At 40.6% G+C, this 27,736-nt stretch overlaps 1 protein-coding gene across 3 annotated transcripts in view; it reads right to left on the reverse strand.

Moving 5' to 3' along the window:
* Window positions 1-259: 259 nt before the first annotated feature.
* The window catches only part of LOC142391801 (rho GTPase-activating protein 6-like), a 98,590-nt gene continuing 71,113 nt past the window's right edge, over window positions 260-27,736 (reverse strand). For 2 of the 3 annotated variants that reach the window (XM_075477875.1, XM_075477877.1), the window contains exons 2-14: window positions 22,802-22,961; window positions 19,703-19,774; window positions 15,318-15,466; window positions 13,977-14,105; window positions 13,669-13,864; window positions 13,524-13,579; window positions 11,422-11,572; window positions 11,140-11,288; window positions 6,595-6,774; window positions 5,394-5,485; window positions 5,061-5,311; window positions 4,875-4,946; window positions 260-3,861 (exon numbers count right to left, since the gene is read on the reverse strand). In XM_075477875.1, coding sequence (XP_075333990.1) covers window positions 3,290-3,861; window positions 4,875-4,946; window positions 5,061-5,311; window positions 5,394-5,485; window positions 6,595-6,774; window positions 11,140-11,288; window positions 11,422-11,572; window positions 13,524-13,579; window positions 13,669-13,864; window positions 13,977-14,105; window positions 15,318-15,466; window positions 19,703-19,774; window positions 22,802-22,961 — 2,229 coding nt within the window. In that variant the 3' untranslated portion in view covers window positions 260-3,289. The remainder of the gene's footprint in view (window positions 3,862-4,874; window positions 4,947-5,060; window positions 5,312-5,393; window positions 5,486-6,594; window positions 6,775-11,139; window positions 11,289-11,421; window positions 11,573-13,523; window positions 13,580-13,668; window positions 13,865-13,976; window positions 14,106-15,317; window positions 15,467-19,702; window positions 19,775-22,801; window positions 22,962-27,736) is intronic. The other variant, XM_075477876.1, reaches the window with a different exon arrangement.

Below are 27,736 nucleotides of genomic sequence, written 5' to 3' on the forward strand. Positions count from 1 at the left end.
CTTAATGTTTAATATGATGTAATTATTGTGTATGCATGAAGATTGTGATAAAATTCAACTCAAAGCAAAATATGTAATGTAATATCGTACAATAAGCTGTATGACAATAACAGAATGCATAGAAATGCACAACATGCTGCATATGACAAAATACTTATTGTTACAATATAGAGTATAGTGAGAATATACTACGGTGTTGTATGTGACAGCATTTCTGTGTATGTAAAGTCAGCTTTCGCAGTGTTCAGGCAAACTCGGGTCAATTTTAACGTATTTAATTCCATTGTAGCATATGTTGATGATGACACGCAGTACAAAAGCAGTTACCAAACATTTCATTACAACTTGGACCCAGTAAAACCCACCAAAATGTAAAAAAAAAAGAAAAAAAAGAAAATAACACTTGTGTTTCTGGTAGTTTTATAGTGAAGTCATCAAGACAAACGTCAACAACATGATTTGAGCGAAACTAGGACCATGAGGATTACTCTTTTTTCTTTTTCTCTCCTTGAATAAAAATGGATACATTGTTTTAATATATTACAACACTCAAGACACAACAAGAAATACAAAAAAAACACACAACATATGAACTTTGAGCATTGCATGAAGACACATGTTTTCAGAGGAGGATCTATGGCACATTTATTTCCTCACAAAGATTAGCACATTTTTCACTCTGAGCTGGGCACAGATGGTTTGGTGGGTTCCCATGGAAACAGTAGCATCAGTTGCTGATGTGTGCTGTCTTACAATAGATGGCGCCATAACCATTTCCAAAATCATGCCAGTTCTTGCACTCACTGGGCTCTGACTTCTAAAAACATCAAATTACAACATTGCTTATTTCCGCATTAAATGCTGGAAATGAGCCAATATTACACCTAAACTGGAGAAATGTGAAATATTTGCCAGCAAATACCCACTTGAATGTGACATTTGGCAGGTGTTGGACAAGCTGGTCGAGGGTGTAAATAGTAAGTCACATATACAGAAAAGAATAACTAACTCAGGTAAAACAGTGTAGTCAATCTTTTAAACAATCCTATATATTTTTTTTTAAAAATCAATCAAGCCTCTTTGACAGGAAGGGAGTCCTACTTGGGATGATCAGTCCGGCTTTAGAGAATCAATCTGTGTCATTCAAACATTGGCATTAATGGCTGTAAAGATGGCTTGGAGAAGAATATATTGTTTACATCTTTAAAACAGTAGAAATTTCCATCCTGTCAAGTGAAAAAGAAAGTATAGTTGTCTTCCATATCTATGTTTTTATGTATCTGGACCGTCCTTAAAGGGCTTTTAAAATGACAAAAATACAACCTGATCAGATGAACACCCGCACAGGACATGTCCGATTGTGTCATTATTCATTTAACAAAAACTGAGCCAGATTGCAGAAGCAGTGTCTAAAAACTTTACTGCCTCCACAATAATTAAAAGGGTAAGAAGCAGCCAGGTGCTGCCAATCAAATACACTTAATTAATTGATCATCAGCAGTTGTGAGCATAATAGAAAAAGCAGACGTTTTGTCAGTTTGCTGCTCTGGGGCATTCAGGTGTGTGTTAACACAATGCAGAAGGAAGGACAACAGGAATGATCTTAGAGAAGCAGTTGTTGCTGCCCATCAATCTGGGAAGGGTTATAAGGCAATTTTCAAACTACTCTACAGAGAAAAACATTATTCACGAGAGGAAAACATTCAAGACAGCTGCAAATCCTCCCAGATAGTGGACCGGCAAGTTCACCCCAAGGTCAGACTGCGTAATGCTAAGAAACTTCAAAAAAATAAAAACAGAGCTACATCTCAGACTCTACAGACCTCAGTTAGCATGTCAAATGTTACAGTTCATGACTGTGCAGTGACAGATAGACTGAATAAGTATGATTTGTTCGGAAGGGTTGCATGAGAAAGCGTCTTCTCTCTAAACTGACAGGTTTAAAAAGCGGCATCTGGACAAACCACTGGCTTAGTCTGTGATAAATATTTATAACACAGCGTATTTCGTCACGTGAGGCTGTTCATCTGAAGCTGTATTTACTTCATTTCAGGACATGGTAGAACCGTGTGATTTTTTTATTTTTTATTTTTATCATGTCCCGATATGTAAAATCTTAGAATTGAAAGATTAACATTAATTTTATTGTTCTTAAATATGCATTTCAGTATATATTCATTATAAGGGCTTTTTAGGCTTTCTAGTAATTTGCATGTGAGCCAGTAAATTTGGTTTTTGCTCTTGTTATCGTTTGATTTTTTGGAAAAGTGGTCCTCACAACAACCAGATGAAATCATGCTTCTTGTCTTCCTGTCTTAAATTCTGCCTCCTCACTCCAGAAATGAGATAATGCTTGAATGAACTCTACGACAAACATCCTGTAGTGAGGAAAAGAGGCTTTGGCACCTTGTTCCTGCAGAGCAGCAGGTGGCAGGAGCACACATGAGTAAGCTTCCATCTAATCCATAAGTGAAGCATTTTACATTCAATATTAAAGACAAGAGAAGCAGTCACCAACATCTAGACTGCCAGTTAAGCAACTGCCTTGTTTTTAGGTAGATACTTTGAGGCAAATTATATATTTTACATATCAATTTACATGTGATGTTTATGCATGTTTGTCAACAATTAAGAGTATACACATATATGTACAGTTCAAAATAATCCGACATAGAAACGTAATCCAGCGTTTGATCTTTTTCGAAAGATGTGGCTGAATTTCATTTTTAGTATTCACGCAAAAAGTCTACATTTAGCAGCAATTACTAATGCGTACATCCTAGTGTGTGTAAGGTGAAGAATGCAAAACGTATGAAATGAAAATGTTTGTTTTTTTTTAAAAAGAAGCAAATGTTTTCTTTGTGTTCTCCATTAAGAAGCCTAAACTCACTTTGAATAAAAAGGATCTGGTGTTATTGTGAAAGGATCATCTTTTGAGGTATTTCTGTTGGGCATTTTTTTTTCTTTTTTTAATGCTCCTAAGTCACGATGTCATGATGGACAAAACATATGGGCCAAGATCCCTAAAAAAAAGAAACACTAGTGGCTCTTGGATGTAAAAGTCTTCATGAGGCAGCAGCTGCACACGTAAACAACAACGCCAAGGCGCTAAGACGCAGGATAGCACAGAGTGTTCGTGAAGAGGAGGAAAGGCAAGCCAAAGGAAAGAAAATGACAGGAATGAGGGGTGATAGTCATCTGGAGGGGTTTGATGGCAACATGGGTTGGCTGCTGGAGCTGGAGCTGGAGCTGGAGCTCCACAGACTGAGCAGGAGTTCATCGTCTGAGATCACACTAGTGTTTCAGGCAGTGTGTCAGCATTGTCTGAAGACAGCAGTTGCCAGATCTGCCACCGTTCCCTCTGCCAGTCCTGCCACTCTGGATTCTGCGGGACCGTTTGCGCCTCCCTGTTTGAGGCTGAGTTACTCTGCGCCGAGCTCGGCCTCTGAGACGCCACGAGCTGAGGGGAACTCTGCGAGGCCGCCAGTCGGTGATGAGCGTCGTACGGGGGAGGGGAGCGGATGTCGTTAAGCATAGCGGAGCTTCCTTGGCCCGTGTTCACCCCACCGTGAGGTCTGGAGATTGAGTTAACCCCTTGTCCGCTTGCTCGCTGGAGGCCCTGTTTGCTGTTGAGGTGTGGGGTCGCAGAGGGGTTGATGTTTAGCTGCAAGCGTGCTCGCCCCATCTCAACATGAGGGCCGGTGCACACTCGGGTGACCGGTGGGTGGGGTCTGATGTCTGTGATGCCAGGTGCTGTCTGAGTCCGTTGTACCGTGCTCTGTGGCTTGACATCACCATGGAATCCGTCGAGACCTTCCTGTGAGCTGCGGGAGCTTCCCTCTGACATGTTGCCGTGGGAACCTAGAAACACACCATCACTACATCAGTGGAATGAATTAATGTTCATGAATAACTAAAAAGACACACATCACAAACAGGTGCTTGACAAAAAAAAAAGCTTTATTAACCTCGGTCTCTAACCTCGTTTTTCATTTCAGAAGATACGAAAAATAAAAACATGTAAAACTGATTTACTTATTCTGATTGTCCAGTAAAAAATACTTTATTTATATCAAAGGGAAATTATAAAATAAAATATATATATTGTTCAAGTGCTGCAAATGATTAAAAATTACATCTGTGAGAAGCAAAAGTATATCCACCTTTGCTTTTTCGTATCTGGTTTGTTCTGTTTGTGAAGTAAAAGCTACACCTAAATGTATCCAGTAAATATTGATCAGTCCTGAACATCAGTTGTGAGGAATTTCAGCCAACTCCAGCCGACTTCTTCACAGGAAAAGTTTGATTCAGGTGTTCTTCAGGTTTTGAGTTGCATAACTTGTGTGCTTCGGACTGTTGCTGCATGGCCAACTTACTCTTGAGATTCAGTTCACAGACAGATGTTCTGACATCTTCCTTTGGAATTTACTGAAATATATTTTACAATTGAGAATTCCATCAACGATGGCAAGCTGTTCTAGCCAAACTGATCCGAACCATGATAGCCCCACCACCATGTTTCACAGATGGGATAATGTTCTTGATCTGCAGTGCCAAACCTAACACTATTTCATCAAAGTTCAAAACTTCTAATGTGGTCTCCTTACCTCCTTCTGACTTGTCCAGTTTAGTAAACTGGTGATAGCCAGCGATATGCATATTTATATTTAGATGAATGTGAAAGACCTTGTTAGGTGCAAGGGTTAGAATGTATACCATTTCAATATCATTGCACTTGGTTAAGAACAGAAACAAAATGGTCTGTTTAAATTTGGACAATTACTGACCTGACAATAAATAATCAAAACCAGCACATACTGCTAAGTCTCATATGGAATACCATTTGCAGTGAGTCTGATTTCAATTTCCGTTACCTGTGTATGATTGATTCTTGAGTGCTGGTTTGAGAGTACTGTGCCATGTGCCCCAAATGTTAGCATGCTCTTCTGAAAGAAGCAAATTCCTACTGTTACTTAATTATATGACTAATTGAGGTCTATAAAATGATAACATATTGCGATCATCTATCAGCGTGAATCATAGGGCTAGGTATAGCTCACCTTTGGAGCCCCAAGTGTCAGTTCCAGGCTCTCCGCTCCAGCCAGCCACCTGCCCCACCACAGAGTACTGTTCTGGGACACGAAAGTGCTGTTCGTTGGCCGGGCTGCCCTGCTCCCCTCTGCGCTCGCTCAGGACTGGGGAGTTGTTGTCATAAGGGGACACTTCCCCACTGGACACCTTGTTGGAATCACTGGATGAATGCTGCTCACTCAGGTTGAAGGGCTCCTCTGACTGCAACAGGTCCGGACATCTGTGGAATTATGAAAGTCCGGGTGTAAGATGTAATGAGTAAGAGAAACAAGAAACTATGCTAGCTTATGCGTGCAACTCACTGTGATGCTTTTCTCCTCAAAAGGTAATCAACCACATCTGGATCAGTCTCAAGAAGGCTCATCAACACTTCATTTTGAAGATCAGGAGGCACCTACAATAACATCAACATTATGGGTGAATTAAAATAAACTTTACAGGCTTCAAATCAACCAATTGTTTGCCCAGAGTTGGCATTTACCTTTCAAAATGAGACTGAATGTTTTTTTTGTTTGTTTGTTTCTTTTAGTTTTCACTTAAGCTACAAGAATCTGATCATCTCTAGTTCAGTTCCTGCAATCAAACCTTTACCAATGCAAAAAAAAGCATAAATTTGTATTTTTTTTAAACAAGCTATGACAGGTTTGTTACAAGTTTGAATAGACAGTTAATACCCTGTGAAGAAAAAATGATGGAATTAATGGACTTTTTTATGTAAAGAATAAAGAAGTCCATTAACTCCATAATTTTTTCATAATTTCTAGTACATTTCTCACATCTGTTCTTCTTCATTGTTAGATTTTTAGGCATTTTAGACAAGCCTGTTAAGCTGAACACAGTCCAAAAACCAAAGGTTTACCATTCTCAAATGCTTTGACATTAAAAGATTACCAACAAACCCGCGTAAAAGCAGGTTACAAAACACCTTTCAGATGTCTTTCATAGAGCTTGAGCTGCCAACAAATCTGTTTTTCCTCACCAAGATTGAGCAAGCCTATTCAGAATGTGCAATTAATAGCTCTTCGTTGGTTTACAGAGGGGAATGTAAGCCCTAGGAGAGGGGCTGTGGCAAATAACAAAATATTACAATTACGTTTTTGGACATGTTATAGCCCACTCTGCTTGTCAGGTAGAAAAGAGCAAAAGCAAATTAAGAGGTGGTATTCTGTGCAAAATCCTGACCTTATGACAGCACACATGGGATATCACACTTGAGAGAACAATCTGTAGTTTGTCGATGACAAGCTCTTGATCCTCTGATCAGCCAAGCGGCTTGACAGACTTTTCACAAGTCATTTTAAACAAAGCAACAAAGTCACTCTGGTTTTTCCAAAATTTCCTCTCTTTAATAGCGGTCGATTTCAGCTCTTTGTATCTGCTACTCATTAATATTCAAACTAAGATACAATCATTGTCTGTTAAGCCAAGGCGAATTATCTTACTTTAATCCAACATAGCATAGGTGAAGGTGAGACTGCGTATGTATGGAGACGAGTCACTGACCATGAAGAGTGTTTGGTAGCTGGCAATCATCCTCTGCAACACAGCGATGACAGCTGTACTCTCCTCGGCCCTGGCTGAGCTCTGCACACTGAACTCCTTGTCTGAGCTCTTCTGTTTGTGGAGCAGGTTGGGCCCAAAGATAGTAGCGAGGTTTAAAGATGTCATCTTGTTCCCTGTAATCTGAAATTGGGATTCAGACACAAAAATGCACAACTCCGTTAGGGACTTCTTTTCAGACTTTGTCTCCCACTCTTCATCCCTACGGATTTCATAATCACCAGAATAATTGCAAATTTAAAAAAAAAGTGTTTTTTTTTATGTTGTGCAACTATAAAGCAAGAAAATTGCTAAAAGGCATTTGCAACAACTGGACACAAAAAAACAGTGGTTTTGGATAAACTATTAGATGGCACCATTGTTTGAACTGTTACAATGGAAATAAGTTGTAGTATTTTTGTCATTAGCATGCTAATATTCCTGTTGTGACACTGCTAACTTCCTGCTACAAAGTAGGCGAATGGTTACTGTCTTAAGTTTGCGTGTTGAGATACCAGAACTGTAAATACTGTAGCATTTAGAAAAATATGCAACCTGCCTGTTTATGAACAAAATGCAAAGCAGAGTGAATTGCCATTCTTAAAGAAATACTTTGTTCAGTGAAGGGCAATGCAATTATTAGAAGCAAGTAACTAAGGGGGTACCAAAAACTAGTATGATTAGAGCTTTGTCCATTCACAGTTCACATGTGTGGGTGCAGACCACATGAAGTGGCCTTTAACACTGTTTTGCAGTACTTTTACAAAATTTGAGAAACTGGAATATATTTTTCTGGCCACAGTTTACCCTTTATGTTCTGCAAAGTCTGCCGCAATATCAGGAACCGTTTTCTTCCCTTATGAGGAAAAATGTTCAAAGATACTTGAAAAACACTGCAGAAATGACATCACTGTGTATTTCTGTGATTACACAATCTTTGGAGTAATTTCTTCCCCTCTCTACTAACTCTTCCTCTCTCCCCTTATCCTTCCAGTTCTCTCTGTCATGTTCATCCCCATGCCATCCAAATTTCGTATCTTTTGACATACCCCCCTCTCTGTTTTTGTTCATCTGAGCAAGAGTTGGATAGTTCGATGGCTGCCTTTCTGCTCGGGTTGAGTAATGGTGCAATCCTGTGACACATTTAGCAACTAAGATTATAAGCCCTTAAAAGTTTGGAAAACTACATTCATTTTCTTGTTTAGTTTACTCCCTTTCCACTCCCAGTCCCAACAGAGAGATGGGAAACACAAGCAGCCAAAAAGTACTGATGAGTTTTCCCAGACGAGTTTAAAACAGTTGGACTTCCTGCCACAGACTGAGATACTGGGGCCATAAGTCCGTGAAAGGAAAACGGCACATATCAATGTCTGAGTTCATTCTTATGCTAACACACCAACATAACAAAACACATTTCCATCTGTGCAGCGCTTTTGCTCACACATGCAGCTGAACAACACACACACACACACAAATAAACACTATGTGGCTTAAAAAAAAGTGGTATTATATATATAGTGCATAGAAAACAAATATAGACACTCTGAGATCAATTTTATTTCTTAAAAACATACATGTATTAGTCAGTGGTTTCGAAAAACTAGTTCGCCCCATTTGACCTTTTTCCCTATCTTGCATTACAGCCTATAATTTGGATGGATATTTTTAGATTTTATGTAATTAACCATTCTAAATCGTTCAAATTAGTGGAGCTTAAAAAAAATTAAAAACTGAAATGTGTGCAGTGGCGGCTCCTCCATAGGGGCGATTTGTGCGACGCACTACCAAACACGGAGGTTTTTTTTTTTTTTTTTAATCTAGTTGCTAAGGCGGGACTGATCTATTGCAGGCAAACTGGTTGTATATGTCATTGTCCAATCAGATTAAGGTCGCGCCTGGTGTTGCAATGCCCATTTTGTGCGATTTCTGTCAGGGTCGAATTTGCACCAGGAAGCTCCCATTGACATGAATGGTACCTCAGTTTTTTTCAAAAATCCTGCTCCCAATGCATTTTCTATGAGGGTTTATGTGCTCGCACAAACGACGCACAACGTGCTTTCGTCATATGTCTGTTGCGCGGGACCATGAACTTTCTACTTGTTGTTGTAACATTGTGGTTTTCAATAAATTAAAAAAAAAAAAAAAAAAAAAAAAAACATTCTATGAAGATGGCGAGTGTCGAGTGCAACAATACGGTAGTATATCTGAAAGAAGTACCCTTTAGTTGTCGTACTAATGCGGAGAAGGAAGTTTGGAAGAATTTTGCGGGATTTTCGGGCTCGCCTTGCGAGGCAAAGATGAAACCCAGGGCTCCACCAACCCTGCTATTTTTCCAGGTAGTATTTGATGTAGCTAAATAACTTACCCTTTTTGTGCTCAATCATTGACTTGTAATGATTTAAATCTTTTATATAATGTTGACAATGACAGCAGAATGTATAATGACACATTCATTGTTAATGGTGCAGTATTATATTTAAAAAAAGAGAGAAATCTCACATAAGTAAGCTGCACTTAACCATGTTTGACAACTGGTTATGCTTTTCTAAGTCATATTTTCCAAAACTTCAATAAACACTTGACTTGGATTTATATGCTGTCATTTTAATTACATTCTTTAGAATGAAAATTGAATGAATCTTATCATTAAGAGCTTATGTGTTTACTTATTTCATAGAATCCTGGAACAATATGAGGAAAATAAATAAATAATGGTTAAGGTGTAATATTAAATGATTGGCAAATAATGCAAAAAATAACAAAGAATTATTAAAAATTATTACAATAAATTATGCTACCTAGACAAATATACCTCAGTCCTATGGACTTTTATGGTACTTATGGACATAACGGGGGGAAATTGCAGAGTCGAGGGGTTATTTGGCAGACCAAATAACCCCTCGACTCTGCGTTGTGTTTATTTAAGGAAGACAAGGAGTTTCTGGACGATTGGACATTTTATTTCCTGTGTGGGAACATAACAGGTTTGCATCAGTGCAATCGGTTCAGCTTCGCACAGCACACTCTGATGCAGCTTTCACAGACTGGAAATTGCACTACCTAAAAAAAATGTCAGGAGCCGCCACTGAATGTGTGAGCATATTGTATGTATTCATCCCCTTTGTTTTGAAGCCCTGAATTAAGATCTGACGCGGCCTGCAGAATTTGGAAGTCACAAAATGAGCTTAATTAAGTGTCACATGATCTCAGTATACTCACACCTTCTGTAAAAAGCCTGTCTGCAACAGCACTGTGCCCGCAGCCCAATAACAATCAAGGTGCTGTCCAAATAGATCAAGAGCAAAGATCTGGAATACTACACTCTATGGTTGGGTTATACAAATATATTTTAAAGTGTAACTTGGAGCAGCACCATTGAAGAATTGAAAGAATGACAATAAAACAAACCTGCCAAGAAAAGAAAAACACAAAAAAGCATGTTAGAAGTTTACCAAAAGAGATCTGGATGTTCCCCAAACATGTGGAGGAGGGAAATCTACTCAGCTAAGACTAGAATTGAACTTGTTGGTGAACACTGAAACACTGCATTGATCATCTCGAGAACACCATTCTCCAGGTAAAACATGGTGGTGGCATTCTATGAAAATGTTTGCCCTTGGCAGGCCCTGGGAAAAAGGTCATAGTTGAAGAAATTTTGATAAATGTCAACACTGGTTTCAGTCTTCCAGAGAATTGAGACTGGGACATGGGTTCACCATTAACAATGCCAAACTGAAGCATATTGCTAAAGCAACCCTTGAATGGTTTAAAGGGAAACCTGTAAATGTTTTGGAATGATCTAGTGAATGCTCAGACTTCGATCTGAATGAGAGTATGTGAAAAAAAAACTTAAAGGTTGCTGTATTCCAGCTGAACCCATCCAGTTTGAATAAGATGGATCAGTTCGGACTTGATGAATGGGCATAAATCCTAGTCCCAGTGTAATAATCCTATTGTGTTGCTACAAGGATTTGCACTGTTTGTCCACTGTCTGCATTTGTGAAATAATACTTTATTCAGACACTTAATTATTACACTCGTGTACAATCTGCCGATTAGCTAATTCACACTTTGAAGCACTTTTTCTCACCATTAAGGCTACACAATCACAAACACATTTATTTGCTTTCTCAGACTTCCCCTAGGTTATGGTGTTTTCTGATCTCCAGAGTAGTAGTTTCTTGGTAAATTCAGCAGCCAATAGTAACTGAATATCAAGCGACCAGTCATCTAGAGTGCAGATGTGGAGCAAATGCAGCCATTCACATAATCTCCTCAAAACTACTTAGCATCAGTGTTTGTGCTGTGCATGACATCTTTCAGTCACTGAAAACTATGTATACAATCAAGTGCAACTAAATGCTTCCTGTCACTTTTTGTGGTAATTTCCAGCTAATGAGGTGGAAACAAAACACTAGTAAGCTGCCCACAAGCTGTTTGGACATGTTTGCATGACTAACAGGCGCTACAACAGACGCATACTTTCTTTTTTTCTTGCTTTGCTCTCACCTCCTGTCCGTCTTTGTCTTGCTGGCCATGTGCATGGTCAGCCACAGTGGACAGAAACTCCAGCAGCCGGTGAAGAGTGTCACTGTTGCATGCTGGGAGCAGGTAGATCAGAAGCTGGGTGACGCTCTGCTGCTCATCAGAGTCCAACACTGCAGCACAGATCAGGAATGGGATAGGTGTAAAAGAGAAATTGTGGCAAAGTGGGAGAAAAAAGATTGTCACAGAAGGAGATATGTAAGAAGAGGATAGGAGGCAGAAAGGTAGAGGTGACGGGATGCTCACATGCGGTGTTAATGAAGGCTGTGTAGAGCTCCTTGGTTAGGAGAGGGTCAGGCATGTCCCTGAGGAACTCCTTCAGCAGAGCTGCCACATCATGAACACTGTGCTCCTCGTCCAGCTGGACATCGACACCACGATCAAACTCCTCACGCAGCTGAGGGTGGTTCACAAAGAAACAGAGGAAGAGGGGGATTCAGAAACATCCTTCGCGCACAACAATGGACATTATATTCTTTGTAGCGCACACACCCACAAACAATCCCTTCCTTTTGGTCCTCCAAGTGACCTGGTAGATTGTGCATTCCAACTAGTTCTCCCAGTATGGGCTGTAATCTTGACCATCTGACCTTTTGGATGACTTCCAGAGAATTACACAGCTCATTCCAGGCCAGGATGATTCATTTTTCTAAGGATCATGGAAGAGTAGCAACTCTTGACTTGAGAGCTTTCTTCTTTTAAATGACCTTAACCACAGCTTCAGCAGAATAATTAACAGGTTATGAAATGTTAAACTGATAAACTGATAAAAAACATTATTTCACGAGTGACAAACGAGGGCTGATGGTCTCCAGGAGTAGCAATTTTGAGAGTAATAAAATTAGCAAAATTATTTGGATCTCCCATAAATCATCATAAAACTTCCAATCCATGACCTCTGAGCCATTAGTGTAGAAAATAACAATGTTGACAGTTTACAAATCGATAATATATCAATTTCCAAAGAGTGCAAGAAATGGAAGCAATAAGTTGTGAAAAACATGACAAATATTTTTTGATCATGTCTGTAAAAGACAATGCAGGAAGAAAGCTTGTTAATCCAAAACCTAAAAGATTAATTGCAAACACTGTCAGTGACGTCTGAGGGCCCAAGAATCAAAGGGATCCAATTGTGATTTTCATTGCCCTGTCCCTGTGTACAGATGTCTCCTGGTGGATGATAGACTATTCAACACCTTCACAATTTTACACTGAAGAACATTATTCTGCAATTGCTCTACAATTTGTAGACCTCTGCCCATCTTCACTTCTGGGACTCTGCCTCTCTAAGGTGCTCTTTTTATACCCAATAATGTTATTGAGCTGTTGCTGACGGACCTAATAAGTTACCACATGTTCCTCCAGTTGTTTCATTGAACATACTTTTGTTGCCAAATTCAAGATGAGCTCATATTTTCATGTTTTACTTTCAACACTTGATATCTTTTCTATGTTCTGTTGTGAAGAAAATATTTGTTTGAGACTTTTAAATTATTGCATTCTGTTTTTATTTACATTTCTATAGGGCATCCCAACTTTTTTGGAAGTGGGGTTGTATATTAAGACTGATAGTAACATATTAAATGAGTCAATCACTGTATGTTTGATCAATTTGAATCTACTATTAGGTATATATATGGTGCTTGAAAACAAGCTATTTCCTATTCTGATAATGGTTAGTCCTAAAAACTTTGGCTGGTATTTCTTATAAAGACGCATACAGACCCAGAAGTGAATATATGATGTGATCCATTATGATTTTGACCGGTGGAACGGCTAATGACACTGGCCACGCTGATTGTACCATGAAACTTGACTCTGATTTGAGCTTTCTATTACAGTGTATTCTGGGGTCAAAGGTAGTAGATAATGAAACGTGTAGCAGTGTCCAGATTAACTTCTCATCATCTGGAATAATAAAAAATAACGTCCGGATCCCCTTTCAGGTCACTGTGTCTGTATTTCTCAGGCTTATGATGAAAAAAAAAAGTTCATGCAGGATGTCATGCAGCAAAAATGCAATGGATGAAGTTTTGGATGCATGAGCAGCACATTGCAGTGTAACGTGTTAGTTATCACACACTACTCTTGGAGAGGAGGTTTTGTTTGCTGCCTGTTGACGTGCATGGATTGAAAGAAATGTGTGAAGAACATTTCACACAGTTTCACTTTCTTCCAAACTGGCTTTGGATTGGTTTTTGAGAGAGTTCAGCGACGACGTGTGTTTTATTTGTAGATTTAAAGGGTCACTAAATGCTTGATGTGTTTGAAAGAAACCCATCTGAGCACCTGGAGATTTTGCACCAAATGAAGGAAATCTTTTAAAAGATTACATGAAGAATACTCACTTGTCGGACTCTCTTCTTAGAGCTTCCGACTCTGAAGATCCCAACAGTCTGCAAACCTGAGTGGATAATTGGAACAACCTCAATGAATTTAGGTTAAGACTGGAGGTGCATGTATGAGGGTCGCAGAAGTTAAGTAGCAGCTCACCATATTTTTCGATGTGCTGACAGCAGCTATCGACCACCCGTGGCACTTGACGGTAGATGGGATTGAGGCTCAGCCTTTTGTCCCTGTGCTTTTCCTTTTTGCTCGGTGTTTCAGCCGGCAGAGAGAGCTGCAGTGCCTCGAGGAGGCGGGACTGGTTGTCGTCCAGGTCTGTGATGGAGTCCACTGACATGCCTCCCTGGGGAGGTGATCATGCATTGGAGTCAAGCTATATTGACTGAATAAAAAACAAATAAAACCCCCTGAGAGCTGTATGTGATTCTTGGATGAATTTTAAAGCATTGCCTTACCCTCCTGCGAGCCCGTGGTGCAGATTCAGGAGTGTTGGGGGATGTCGATTCATTGGCAGTCTCTGATGTGGAACTCAATGAGGAGTTACTGCTGGATAACTCCTTGTTGGATGGCCGCTTGGTGGCAAACTTCAGGACACATGATGAAAGAAACTGGTTTAGCTTTTTCTTTTCTTTTTTTATGGGACAATTTGCCTTGTGCAATGCAACTCTAGACACTTCATATACAGTAAAGTGCAAGTCTTGAGCCACACTTTATCGTTTGCTTCCAAGCAGCCAGACTTCCTTGTAGTTGTTTAAAGTGGTCTTCTACAGTTCTGCTCCTGGTTTTCTGAAGGTTTTTGTTGGACATTGGCAGCTTTTTCACTCATTTTCAGTCCAGCCTTTGTACTTGACAACGAGCAAAGAGCCCATTTTAAATAGCACTTTCTTACGAGCAAACCTGTCTCAAAGACACATAACTTGTTCCCATTTCTTTAGTTGCCTCAGTGAAAAATACCAAAGATAACAGTTGACAGTACAATAGTATTTTTGCACCAACAAGGTGATTCCCAAAGACCTATTGGCTGCAAGTGATCTCAACATGGTATGCAGTGTGTCCTTAAAATTTTGAGGAAACTGGACAAGGGGAGTACAAAAGAAGAAGTGGCAGGCCTAAAATAAAAAATATTTTTTTAAAAACTACGGAAAGATGAACAGTATCTGAAAGTGATGTCCTTAAGTCCATTAAAGGCCTGACACAGGACCTGAGAGATGCATCTGGACCTTCAGTTGATTCATCTACTGTTGGCCCAAGCCTCATCAGAAATGGTCTCCATGGAAGGGTGGCTGTCAAGAAGCCGTTCTTAAGGAAGGGAAACAGGGAGGAAAGGCTGAGCTGTGCCAAATGACACAAGAAGTGGACTGAAAATCAGTGGCAACAGGTCTGATGGAGGGATGAATCCTCCCCAGAACCCGGACCTCAACATTATTGAAGCAAGATGTGGGATCATCTTGACAGAGAACGGAAGGAAAGGCAGCCGACATCCAAAGAAGAGCTTTAGAAAGTCCTTCAAGAAGCCTGGAGAACTATTCCTAAAGCTCACTTTTTACAAGAAAGCTTGTCTAAGAGGGTTCACACAGTGTTGGATTATAAGTGTACTCATACCAAATATGACCTTCAAACATGTTAGAATTGCACAAAACCCTGTATTTCCCTTTTTGTTTGTACACGTCTCAGTATATCGCTGTAGCTAGTTCCTGTTTTACTTGTAATACGTAAAGAAATAAGGGATGGCTCAAGACTTTTGTACAGATGTGTATGGAAAACTCAGGGACAGGCTCATAGATGAGTTGAAAGACCTGTAGAATGGATGAGACAAGGTCAGAGGAGTCTTTGTGCTCCTCCCGCTGAGGAGGGTCCTGACGATAACCATCCTGACGCTGCCTGTGTGTTCTGTCATTAGCGATGACCTGGGAGAGGGATATACTGAAGGCCCGGGGTATGCATTCTGTAGGGTTCAAAAGAAGGAGAGAGAGAGAAGAATGCAGAAGAAAAATAGTAGTTAAAACAGGATCATCAAATGTATCTATTAATCACATCTGTTGAAGCTTGGCTTTTACACAAATGCTATAAAAACATCACAAAGTATCTTTACCATGTCAGTTAAAACTCTTCCCGCACAATTAAAGTAGTACATCTGTTTTCCAAAATAACATGTAATCTGGCTATGACAGCCCACAAATTCGAATGCCTTTGACCAAAATAACCCAACTTTGATGCCTCCCACCCACAAATAATGTAATGTTCCCCATGCAGGTCATTTTTAGGAACTGCTCAGCACTGACGAGTGTAAATAAGAGCCTGCTTGTATGCCTTTGTTCCATTTTCCCTTATTCTAAACTGTGAGAGAGGGGTAGAAGGGGTGGCAGTTACTCCCGATGGAAACAAGAGTGGTATGTCTGATGGATGCATATAGGCAGGAGCTGAATTATGTGCACAGATCCTTTGGAAGAGGAATGATGTCATGCTGGGCCATCACAGGATATATATTCCATGATACACAATCCCAGAGCCTGAGCCAACAGTTGAGAAAAAACATGCAGCTGTGCAGCATGTGTGTGTGTGTGTGTGTGTGTGTGTGTGTGTGTGTGTGTGTGTGTGTGTGTGTGTGTGTGTGAGAGAGAGAGATGAAGTGTAGAAAAGAGGCTAAGGAAGACAGGGAGAAGGAAAGCAAAATGCATTCCACAACCACAAGTGGAGGGCTGTGGTTTGTGAACAACATGACCGCTAACACTGTGACACAACGAATTTGCTCTGCAGCCTCACAGCGTTAACAGGGCTTACATAACCACACACACACACATTTTTATACTCAATCTGATTGGCATGGTGGGGAGGATTTTGCAAGTATAGTACACAGCATTTCAGGTCTGCATTCATCAAGCTGTGTCAGAATTTCAGAAATCTACATTTTCCAGGCCTACAGCTTCTTAGGATATGTTGCTTCTCATCTGTGTTCGTGCAGTGAGTGCACATGTACTGTATATACTAGACTTGCTCTCAGTTCATGAAGCAATCATCTAACGGCCTCAGGAAAGTTGCGAATACTTTGAGTCTTGTTCTTCTAATGAGTACAGATGGGCGTAGATCGCCTCGCAGCAAAATAGAACAAACGTGCTAAAAAGTATCAGCCCTATCAGTATCAGACAAACCGTTGGTTTAACTGGCAAAAACACCTTTAGCTATGCTCAAAGCAGCTTTTAAGCCATGTTTGCTCACATAGATCGCCAGAGGTGCGATCATAACAAACTTACAGCTCCGATTTCTCAGCCTTTTCCTCATCTCTCTGTGTCTCTCTTGCAGAGAAAAGACTGAGCCCACTTCAAAGTGGAATACAGGGATGGTATTTGGGGACCCCAGGAGAAAATTAAACCTAGAATCCCTTTGTTGTTTAGAACACAGGCACATCTGAGCCTTCTGGGCTCTGGAGGAGAAGCGAGGCATGCACTGGAGGAAAAAAATCCACCTACACGAAGTTTACACTCACAGTCTTACACTGACATAACTCTTACAGGCACGTCTGAATAACTGGATTTTTTTTCTCATCAACATGAGCTCATATGTAACCTGAAAGTGTATTTACACAGCTGGGAAACAGGGGCCTGATCATCATTACAATCTAAAACTAATAAAGTGGACACAGCTGACAAAAAGCTTAATTTCAATATGACTTCAAACTATGAGGGAAAAAAAACTTTAATGACGAAGACAAAGCTTTTATGAATGCAATCTCCCCGCAAAGAAGTGCTTAATAAAGGGCAGTTGTGAGATGGGCTATGACAGGTGTAAGAGTTGAGCTTTTGGACTGCTTTGAACCCGAGTTGACACAAGTTCCTGATGAGTTAATTTTTTAAAGCTGTTTCTGTTTTTACAAAAAGTTGGAGTTTTGGAGTATATGTAGAGCCCCCAAGCCCATTTGAGTCTAGCTGAATATAACGTACACATACAGGAGTGAAACCCAAATGGATAATCAGTGTGTTAGTCCAAGTTTGAGAAGCTCGATTTTATGCAATTCCAGTTGCACTAACATGTTAAAATCCATTTCAAGTCATTTTTTTTGTTAGACTTCAATACATAATATGTTGTTTTAAGAGTCATAATAAGGTGCATATTGAATAGTTTATTCAAGACATCCTCCCAGGAGTGGACGTCTCAGCAACTTCATTAGAAAAAGACTGAACAAGTATGGCTTGTTTGGAAGGGTCACAGGAGAAAGCCTCTTCTCTCTAACAAGAACATGGCAGCACAGCTTAGTTAAGTTAAGTTACAGCCGAACAAACCACAAGACGTCTAGAACAATCTCCCTTAGACAGTTAAGACCAAAGGGGAGATGTTTGGTCATCATGGACAGCAGCACATTTGGAGGGAACCAAACACAGCATATCAGCACAAACACCTCATACCAGCTGCCAAGCACAGTGGTGGAGGGATGATGATCTGGGCTCGTTCTGCAGCCACAAGACCTGCACACCTTGCAGTCACTGAGTCCACCATGAACTCCTCTGAGTTTTCTAGAGTCAAGTATTCTACAGTCAAATGTGAGGCCATCTGTCTGACAGCTAAAGCTGGGCTGAAACTGGCTCATCAACAGGACAACGATCCCAAACACAGCAGCAGATCTATAACAGAATGTCTGAAGAAGAAAAGAATCAAGGTGTTGGAACGGTCCATGAACTGAAGCATGATTGTCAAAAAGAGCGGACCAAAATTCCTCCACAGTGACGTGAGAGACTGATAACTTTATATGGAAAACTACTCAGTTCAAGTGATTGCTGCTAAAGGTGGTTCTACAAGGTGCTGAATCACAGGGTGACTTTTTTTTTTTCAGTTGTTAAATAAATGACACAATGCAATATGTCATGAGAATCAGCACCTACAAATCTGAGACCATGGTCCTCGGCCGGAAAAGTGTGGAATGCTCTCTCCGGGTCGGGAATGAGATCCTTCCCCAAGTGGAGGAGTTCAAGTATCTCGGGGTCTTGTTCACGAGTGAGGGACGAATGGAGCAGGAGATTGACAGGCGGATCGGTGCGGCGTCTGCAGTGATGCGGGCTCTGCACCGGCCCGTCGTGGTGAAGAAGGAGCTGAGCCAGAAGGCCAAGCTCTCGATTTACCGGTCAATCTATGTTCCTACCCTCACCTATGGTCACGAGCTGTGGGTAGTGACCGAAAGAACGAGATCGCCAATACAAGCGGCCGAAATGAGTTTCCTCCACAGGGTGTCTGGGCTCTCCCTTAAGGCTGAGTTATACCTCTTTTAACTGCCCTTGCGCTTGTGTTAATGGCTCGAGATGTTTATGCTTCATTTTGCTTTGCCGGCGGTTGCGTGTGCTGCGTAGCGATTCACCGCCAGGACAGTAGATGGATAGGGTGAGAAGCTCGGTCATCCGGGAGGGGCTCGGAGTAGAACCGCTGCTCCTCCGCATCGAGAGGAGTCAGATGAGGTGGCTCGGGCATCTGGTTAGGATGCCTCCTGGACGCCTCCCTGGTGAGGTGTTCCGGGCCCGTCCCACTGGGAGGAGGCCCCGGGGAAGACCCAGGACATGTTGGAGAGACTATGTCTCTCGGCTGGCCTGGGAACGCCTCGGGGTCCCCCAAGAAGAGCTGGAGGAAGTGGCCGGGGACAGGGACGTCTGGGTTGCTCTGCTCAAGCTGCTGCCCCCGCGACCCGATCCCTGGACCAGCGGAAGATGATGGATGGATGGATGGCAATATGTCACAAGGTTGTTTACTTTGGTGTGATTTATTTTTCAAATCAGTTGAACTAAACCTGAGATAAGCATTCCCATTCTAAAAGTTAAACAAGGAAATCTTTTTTTATTTCATACTGTGATCTTTCCTCCGTTTGAGCTTTGTGGGCTCAGGTCATTTTCTCCATCTTGCTAAATCAGCACAGTTTGCTCAGTGCAGCACAGTGGCTGCTTCTCAGAACCAGTCCACTTACAAGGAGTCCTTCCACTTAAGCTAAATATAAACTGTTAAAGGCAGTCAACAGAACCCGTGTTTTTATAACCTCACTGTTCACCTGCCTGAGGGGTGGAGACCACAAACTGGCCCTCTGTCTCACCAGCAGGACATTTTACGCCATAAAAATACATGAATAAGTAAATCAAAATAAGAGACAAAGAGAGAAAAAACGCTCTGAAGTGAGATTTGTGAGTATGTATTAAAAAGTATGGCGTACCTTTGTCCTTACTCTTCTCTTTTGCTAGGGAGTCCAGCTTCCTTCTCAGCGACTTTTTCCTCTTCTGTCCATCTGTTCCAGAGGGGAAAAAAGAAAAAAAGGAATAAAAGTAATTATTCATCTGAAACAAATGGTTCCCATATCTGCAGCATCTTATCTGGCTTATTATATTTAATAAGCTTATGTCAGGAATGCAGACATAAATTAACCACAGGGGGAAAGCTGTCCGTGAAATCCACTTAACTAAACAGTCAGGTCAGATTTGGTAGCAGCCACCACAAAAAAGCTCTATCAAAACACATTTAGTTGCTTGTACTGTTTATCTAAACCATCCAGTATGTCCTTTGCCTTTTTCACAGCTTAGTACTTTGCTTTCCAAAGCCATACATGGCAATTGTTAAGTTGCTTGGCCTGGTTTCCCTCCTCCGTCTTCACATGTTCTCCTCACCCTGACTAATTAAAGATGACAAAAATAGATGTAAAGCAATAATTAGACAGACCAGAGCAAAAACAGTTGATGCACTTGGAAAAGGATTCAACAAAAAACAGCTGAATTACTGCAATCACATGAGTGCTGTTGCTCATAAGAGGAAGCCACTTTGTCAGCTCTCAGCATGATGAATGACTCTTGGATCTGCTGATTAACAATCAGGAAACTCTAGGAAATTGAGGCACACGCAGCTTTTAAGTCCAGGAATCCTCGTCTTGGGCCAGGATGTCAGTCTGTGGAGACATCAGCCACTTCTGGTATTATCATTCTGTCACTCTATTTGTTTCTTTGGTATCCAAAATCAGCTCTTGTACAAATCAGGTCTGTTTGGACTGGTCTGTTTGCCTTGATGTGCTGGTTTTGCAACCTCAGTGTGAACCCCAGATGTTCCTGTCGGCTTGAATCAAACGAGTCACTCTTGGGGCAGAGCAAATCTTATCCAGCTCCCCAAACATGCTTCGTGGTGGTTTTAGGAGCTTACGTCAGGGACCAGGTTCAAGTTTCAGTTGCTGCTGTTTAGCAGATATCTATTGATTGAAATTCAGGTGATTACGTTAGAAGCTTTTGTGTCTGTGAGCCGTAAAAAGTCTCTTGTAGGACAAAGAGATATGCTCTTAGTGGTGCATGAGAGACATATAGGTGGAGAAAGAGTGAGGATTGGGTGCAAGATCCAAGGCAAAAGGAAAGCAGATGTTGTGATGAAAAGCGAGGGAGAGAGAGGGAAAGGAGGAGCAGGGATAGGAAATGGTTTAGATTTTTGACAGATGGCTCCCAAAGCCATACGGAAATCCCCCAAACCTTCACACTCCCCAGTTCAGCTCCCCTGACCAGTTTGTGACACCATCTGATGAACCTTTGCTGCCTTTCTGTCTAATCACACCCTCATCCCGTCCTTTCTTGTCTCTACTAATTCTGTCTTTCTTTAATCTGCTTTTCGCTCTTGAAGAAAAGCCAGAAACATAACCCTTGATGCTCAGATAAATACATATTTAAAAAAAAAAAGAAAGAAAAAAAGCACATTTAGCACTGCTGAAATAGCACTAACACATGCACACACTCTTGCACATTTGAAATATTTCCCTTGCTAGCACATGGCGGCCGTCAGGGCCTCTGGAATTCATAAGCAACACAGACAAGTATGTATTAAATCATGCTGGGGAGAGGTTTAACCTTCAGCTGGAATGCAAGGCCCTGGATAATCCATTGGCTGCACCACACTGCTGCTATGGCACCCACTTCACTGCTATACAGTGCAACACAAACACTGCTCACTGTGCATGGTGTGCATCTGAGTGCGCATGGAATGACTGCTCCAAAAATACTACGTTTATCAAAATTTTTATCAAAGTTTTTTATTAAATTTTTAAATTTTTATCAAAAATTTCTTCCCATTATGATCAAATACCATGTAAAGTAATTACAGAGATCTGGAAGTATGGAAAAGGTGCAGTAGTAAAGCAAAGTCTGAGGGAAAGAAAGTGTTTACAAAGTTACAGAAGTAGTAAAAAAGCCAAAAGCTTCCTCATTAAAGCCAAACTAGTGGAAGCCAAGATGGGGTTCATACTCTACAAGGAGAAACTGGAGGATTGGCACCGCAGTGTGCAGAATGTTTTAACATTAAAGTTGCATTGTACTAAACGTAGAGTTAGGTGGCAAAAAGTTGGAATAATTCTTGTTCTGCATGTATATTACCCACATTGTGTGAAACACTTAAGTCCAATCTTTTTAAAATATTGTGTATTCCAGAAATAATATTTAGCATAATGTGTTTTTTAATCACCCACATTGTATCTGATATCATTTTGTCATATTTTGCCCACGTCTTTGCTTTAAATTGAGGAGGATTGTGTGCATTTTTCCTCTATCTATAAACTGCTCTGCACGCTGACATTTTTAGCATGGGCGAGCCCAGTGGAAAACCACTGACTCCTGCAGTGCCGCTGCAGTGCTCTGTCCTTGTGTGGAAGATTTACATTAATTTGTCTAATTTAGTTATTTTCCAAAAGCTTATCAACTTAATAATTTGGTTTGTAGGAGCAAAACAAACTTATTAGGCTGCAGGATAAGCCCACGGGGACAAATATAGCCCAGTTTTTCATAACAGAGGACTTTTAGTGTTAATGGCCTCAAGCAGGGTGACTGCACCCAGCCTCAGCTACAGCAGAAAGGGAGTCGTGTGTCACTCTGAGGAGGGTCAAAAGATACCATGTCAAACAGGAAGCACCCGATTCCTCCGTGAAGTGTGGTTTACATCTAAATGCATGTGTTGTCAAAACTTCCCCAAACATAGACCATACATGACTTCCCTTAAAGTACACTTGAGGGATGACGAAAGGATGTGGTTAGAGGCTTGACTGTTAGCTTTATTTTATGGGACACTTGAAAGTATCTGCACAAACTTACACAGTAAACCAGGGTTAAGGGTATAAAATTAGGAGTACATGCTGCATGGAATAGTTATGGAGTCCATAAAAGAAGCATTTTGTCATAGCAAATGGTCACATAAATGTCAGTGTCTTACAAACTCAACGTTAACTGGAGTAAATCCCATCCATTAGAAAGTTGCAAACAAAAGTTTATGCAACACAGAATTACACAGATGCTCCCACCTTTTGGCATTGTTATCTGACATCCCAGGTCGTAGTCCTGGTGTAGGCGGGTGTAGGCCACTTCCTGCAGCCTGGCCCTCTCCAGCTCCGACAGGCTCTGGATGGTAACTGGCGTCAGGCGCACACTCCGCCCCGACAGGCCGCTCCAGGTGAAATCACCCTGAGAGGGAAAATGCAAGGCCAGGGATGAAACAAAGAGTAAAATAAGGCTATGAGATCAGAAAACGGCTTACTCGGATGGACAGTATATTGCATTTTCATGTCATGCAGTGAACCCTCCACTGATGTTTATCAGCCTTTTCAGAAACCATTTTACACCCTTTAACTTTTTTGTTGTTCGTTTTCAACAATTGCAGTGTAAAAAAAAGTATAAAACGTTGTTGTTGGCTTTTTTTTAATCTATTATTTGAAACTAAATTGTGACCAGTGTCCTCAGTTTGGCTTCAGTAGCACAAATAGGTTCCTCCAAAAGCACATTAGGACACATTTAATTAGATTACATTGATCATGATCTAGATGCACAGTCTCATGCCAGATTGTGCCAGAATAAAGGCTCAAAGATGGTCAAACTACAACAAAATCATAGCATGCCGACATTTTCCTTTGCAAACCCATGCATGCTTATATTTAACATAATGTTAAACTGTCACAAAAGGGATATTACATAACTATAAGAAGTTTCAAAACCCTTTATGGGAGGTAGGAGGAACTGGAGCATTACAACATTAACTGTCACGCTGGAGATCCAAATTTGGCCCCTCATGTTTTGGACATGTGGACAGATCCTAAAAGTGCTGACTACATCAACAAAATTACAATGCAAATAGGACAATTTCCTATATTTAAGAGATTTTTCTACATTTACTAATTTTAATCTTGGAAAATGACTTGTTTATCTCTGAAATTCTTCTCCTCAACCAGCCCTGTATTTATTTATTTCAAACCACAGTGGCCCTCGTGTAACATTGTAGGTTCCACAAACTGAATGCATACCAAGCTCAGAAAATCTTACCAATGCAGGAGTTTGATTCTCCCTTTCTAAAGATCATGGAAGCCTGTGATACCAAAAGACATCGCTATAACCTTTAAAGCTAGTACATATAAGGAACTAAGTTGAAAAGTTACAAGCACATGATTTTACTTGGAGAGCGGTGGGGTCAAAGCCAAATAAAACATGTAAAACTAAAGCAACAAATCTTCTCGATGCCTCTCAGAAGCAGCTGGGGACATTCTCTGAAGTGTCCTGTTCGATGTGAAATATCCACGTCACTAAAACACAAACCGGCATGGAGAGCGCACAGCTTTTTGAGGAGGTGGAGATTTTTCAAAATCGTTCTGGCGCAGGGCCGGAGGGTATAGGAAGCGGCCTTCTCCTCATTTTTCACTACAAAGACAGATTTTCTTTCCAAGTCTGGCTTAGTCTGTCATCAAGGTGAGACTGAATCGAAGTGAATCGTAATGAATTACTTGAAACCCTGAGACAGCTTTGGCTTTGATGAACATTTGAGTCATCTAAATCTCTGGTCATGCATTCCGCCGTGTCTACTGGAGGTCAGCGAGAGGGAGAGGTAGAAAGAGAGGGGGAGAGAAAGAGAAACGACTTCACTGCAATTCATCTAATGCCTTATTCAGACGGAGGCCTTACGAGTGTTCTCTAATGTCTCTGTTTGTGTGGTATGTTGCTTCTGTTAGAAGCAGAGGGCAACCATTGCATATCTGGGCCTTCTCTCTTACTTGACTGCAGCCAGTGCAGTGAGCTGTCACCCAGCCATCATGCTCAGGATCTGGGCCGCCTGAGTCAGTGTCCCTATGAACCAGGAGCCAGTCACTCGCCCAGCAAAGCGTGCTGCCCCATCTTACAAAGCATTTCATCCAGCACAGCTGCTCTTTGTGTTATTGTGTTTGCGCGCCTGTGTGTGCCATTCCTTATCGCTGACTGAGGAAACCCTTTTCCCTCCCGCATGACCTCACTCACAGCTTGAGGGGGCACACAGATGCACATGCCTGTACACAACCTCATGTCTGCAGCAAAAGAAAAGACAACCAGTTGGAAAAGTCAAATCGGAGGCCTCTCCTCGGTCGAACTGGTTCCGCGCAGCAGGATGTCTGACAGGGATGGATGAGCTTCTAGGAAACTCGTGGAATACTTACGGTGAGAGGAGGGGGACTAATTCCAGTGTCACAACATTAAACTGAATGCCTGTTTGACCTGCAGGGACATTCAAATTTACAAAGCGACCTGTTCAAGAGTTAACCTGCATGATTTAACTACCAAATAATAGGTCTATTGCTGCTTGATATTCATCAAAGGTCCTGTTTTAGTTAAAATGTAAAGGTTTTGTCATGTGTGTGGTCAAATGTACGCGTTTGCTTTTCCACCATAGCTCAGGCTCATTCCTTTAGGTGGTGGCTTGTTCATTTTCCGACTAAAGTCAGTGAATATGTTTTTTTTTGTTGTTTCACTGGGGCTGTGTCACCATCAGATTTTCACATTGCCATCATTGTGGCCAAACTCATTCAAGATGACGATATTATCGCAAAATCAGTCGCCAACATTTAGCATAAAAAGCATTTTTGTGTCTTTTATTGGCTAACTATTTACAAAATAGGATGTGTCTGTTAACTGTAAAAAAAAAAAACATAGAAATGAATCATTCAAAACCAGTACTGTAGTTATTGCAAGTTAGATCAAATCATAATATCATCATTGGTATTTTAAACACAATTGTCTGTAACGAAGCCATTTTTTCCATGGATTTTGAATCAAAAGCTAAGTATTAGCGTTATTTTTAGTATGTTATGTTTAAATTAACTGTACATTCAATTTAAATTTGGTGTTTTTTTTAAGGTTTTGTATCTACAGGAATATCTACCTGTTTTTTAAGATCAGAAAGTTTGGGAACTTTACAAAATATTGAAACTGACCTGGAAAATATCCTTGAGGTATTAGTACATTATAGGAAAATGATCCTTTTTGATAAAGTATTCTTCATTTAATTTCATTTCATCAACCCCAAACAGATAACTAAACCCAATTTAAAAAAATCCTTTGTCTTCAGTGACATTCTCTGACATTCTCTGACATTCTCTGACAAATTGATTTTAAATATGATTCAGAATTGATTGCCTTCAAGCCATTACAACTAAGTTTAAAATAAACATATTAGGCCATTTTCTAACAAGCTGACACAATTTTCTGTAGACTCAATGAAATTTCTTTGACACACTTTAATCAAAGTACCAGAGAGACTTTCAATCAGCTCCTATTGTAACCATGAATTTAAACCTCTGTTCATTCATCGCTCTCTTTCGCAGGATTAAAACCAAAGTGAGAGAGCATACATTAAGTTGCCTGAGAGAGAGCTCACACTAACACACACGCCAGCCCCAGCTCAGACTGACTGACACTGAAAGAATTTTAAAAATCTATTGTCAAACACGTATCTCCCATCTGCAGTTTGACCACTAATGGCTGATAACGATCCCTCTTTTAGACACAATCACACTAAGAGTTTGAGTTAAACTGGCCCCGGTTACTGAAACACAACAGATAGACTGAGGCCTGAAGTTGAAGTGGAGATACAGATCCAGGAGGCTGGATATTTCTACTTTAAGCTTGAACTGCGACGTAGAAATCCACTGAAATCTGAACAGATGACACATTTCCAGACCAAGGTAGCTCCAAAAAGAAAAAAATAGGGTTGCTGTTTTTGAGTTAGAAGTGACTTCAGACATCCGATTGCACTCATATTCCTCCACATTCGTCAATAAGTCCACATTTAATCTTAAGAACCAGTCTTTACAGCAAAGTACATGAATGCTCGTTACCATGCTAAAAAGTTATTTAGTTTTCGAGGCTACTATAAAAGAGGAGAGGATATAACCTCATGAAAAAGTACAAATTGAGTAACTAAAGTGATAAAAAGCTAAAATTTCTCTCTCGTCATATAGACAGCCAGCTATTATCATAAAAGCATGGTACAGAATACATATTTAGTCTCTGTCGAGATCAGTGGAGCTGGAAAACACAAACACAATGATATGATAACATCATAAGCAATTTCGCAACATTATACTCGGACCCAAGTTGATTCAATTTAAATCACATTTTAATTTAATGCATTCATTCTTTCAGACTCTTTATCCCACAAACCACAATGTACCATCACACAGAGCGAGTCAGCAAGCACTCATTATCTCAGATCTCAGTATGACATGCAAACATGCTGCTTTAAAAGCCTACATGGAGAAAAATCTGCCATGCAGCTCGTGTTACCATCTTTAAATTTGTTATGTTTGTTTCCCCAAACTGATTATCTGAATGGTTGTGCAGATCTAATCATACAATCCTGACTTGAAAGAAATGTTTTCGGCTTCTTTATGATACCTAATTCAGCCTGTATAAGCAGAACTAATGCACTGTAAAAGGTGATGGATGTGCATTTTAAGAATGAGGGAAAGAAAAAGGACAACACATGCAATATGGATTGGCTTTCAGCTATTATGTGGTAGCTATGTGGTCACCGGAGCTGATGGTGGCTGCTCAAGAAAAACTTTACGATTCCTTTGGACTCGCTGCAGAAAGTTTCTGGAATGTCCTAGAAGTATGTAAAATATTATCTGAGCCCTTATTAAAAAGCCTTTTCAAAAGCTTGACTTTAGCAAAAAAAATTAGGCTGTCATTGTGGCTGTTATTCTGTGTTCACATCTGACAGACATTTCACTGGAAAGATTAATGACTCTGCTGAGTGCACTCGCACCATGTAGTTAGATGACTAATGCCATCTGGACACAGAGTACAGTGCAAGTGCAGCATGTGGTTTCTGTTCTATTTCAGACAAAGGGACAAATGGCACAAAATAATATGCCAGTCTCCATGGCAACATATAAATGCGCACAAAAATCAAAAGAGTCCGGAAGGGAGAGAAATATTTC

The sequence above is a fragment of the Odontesthes bonariensis genome, chromosome 11, assembly GCF_027942865.1.
Source record: "Odontesthes bonariensis isolate fOdoBon6 chromosome 11, fOdoBon6.hap1, whole genome shotgun sequence".
NCBI lineage: Eukaryota > Metazoa > Chordata > Actinopteri > Atheriniformes > Atherinopsidae > Odontesthes > Odontesthes bonariensis.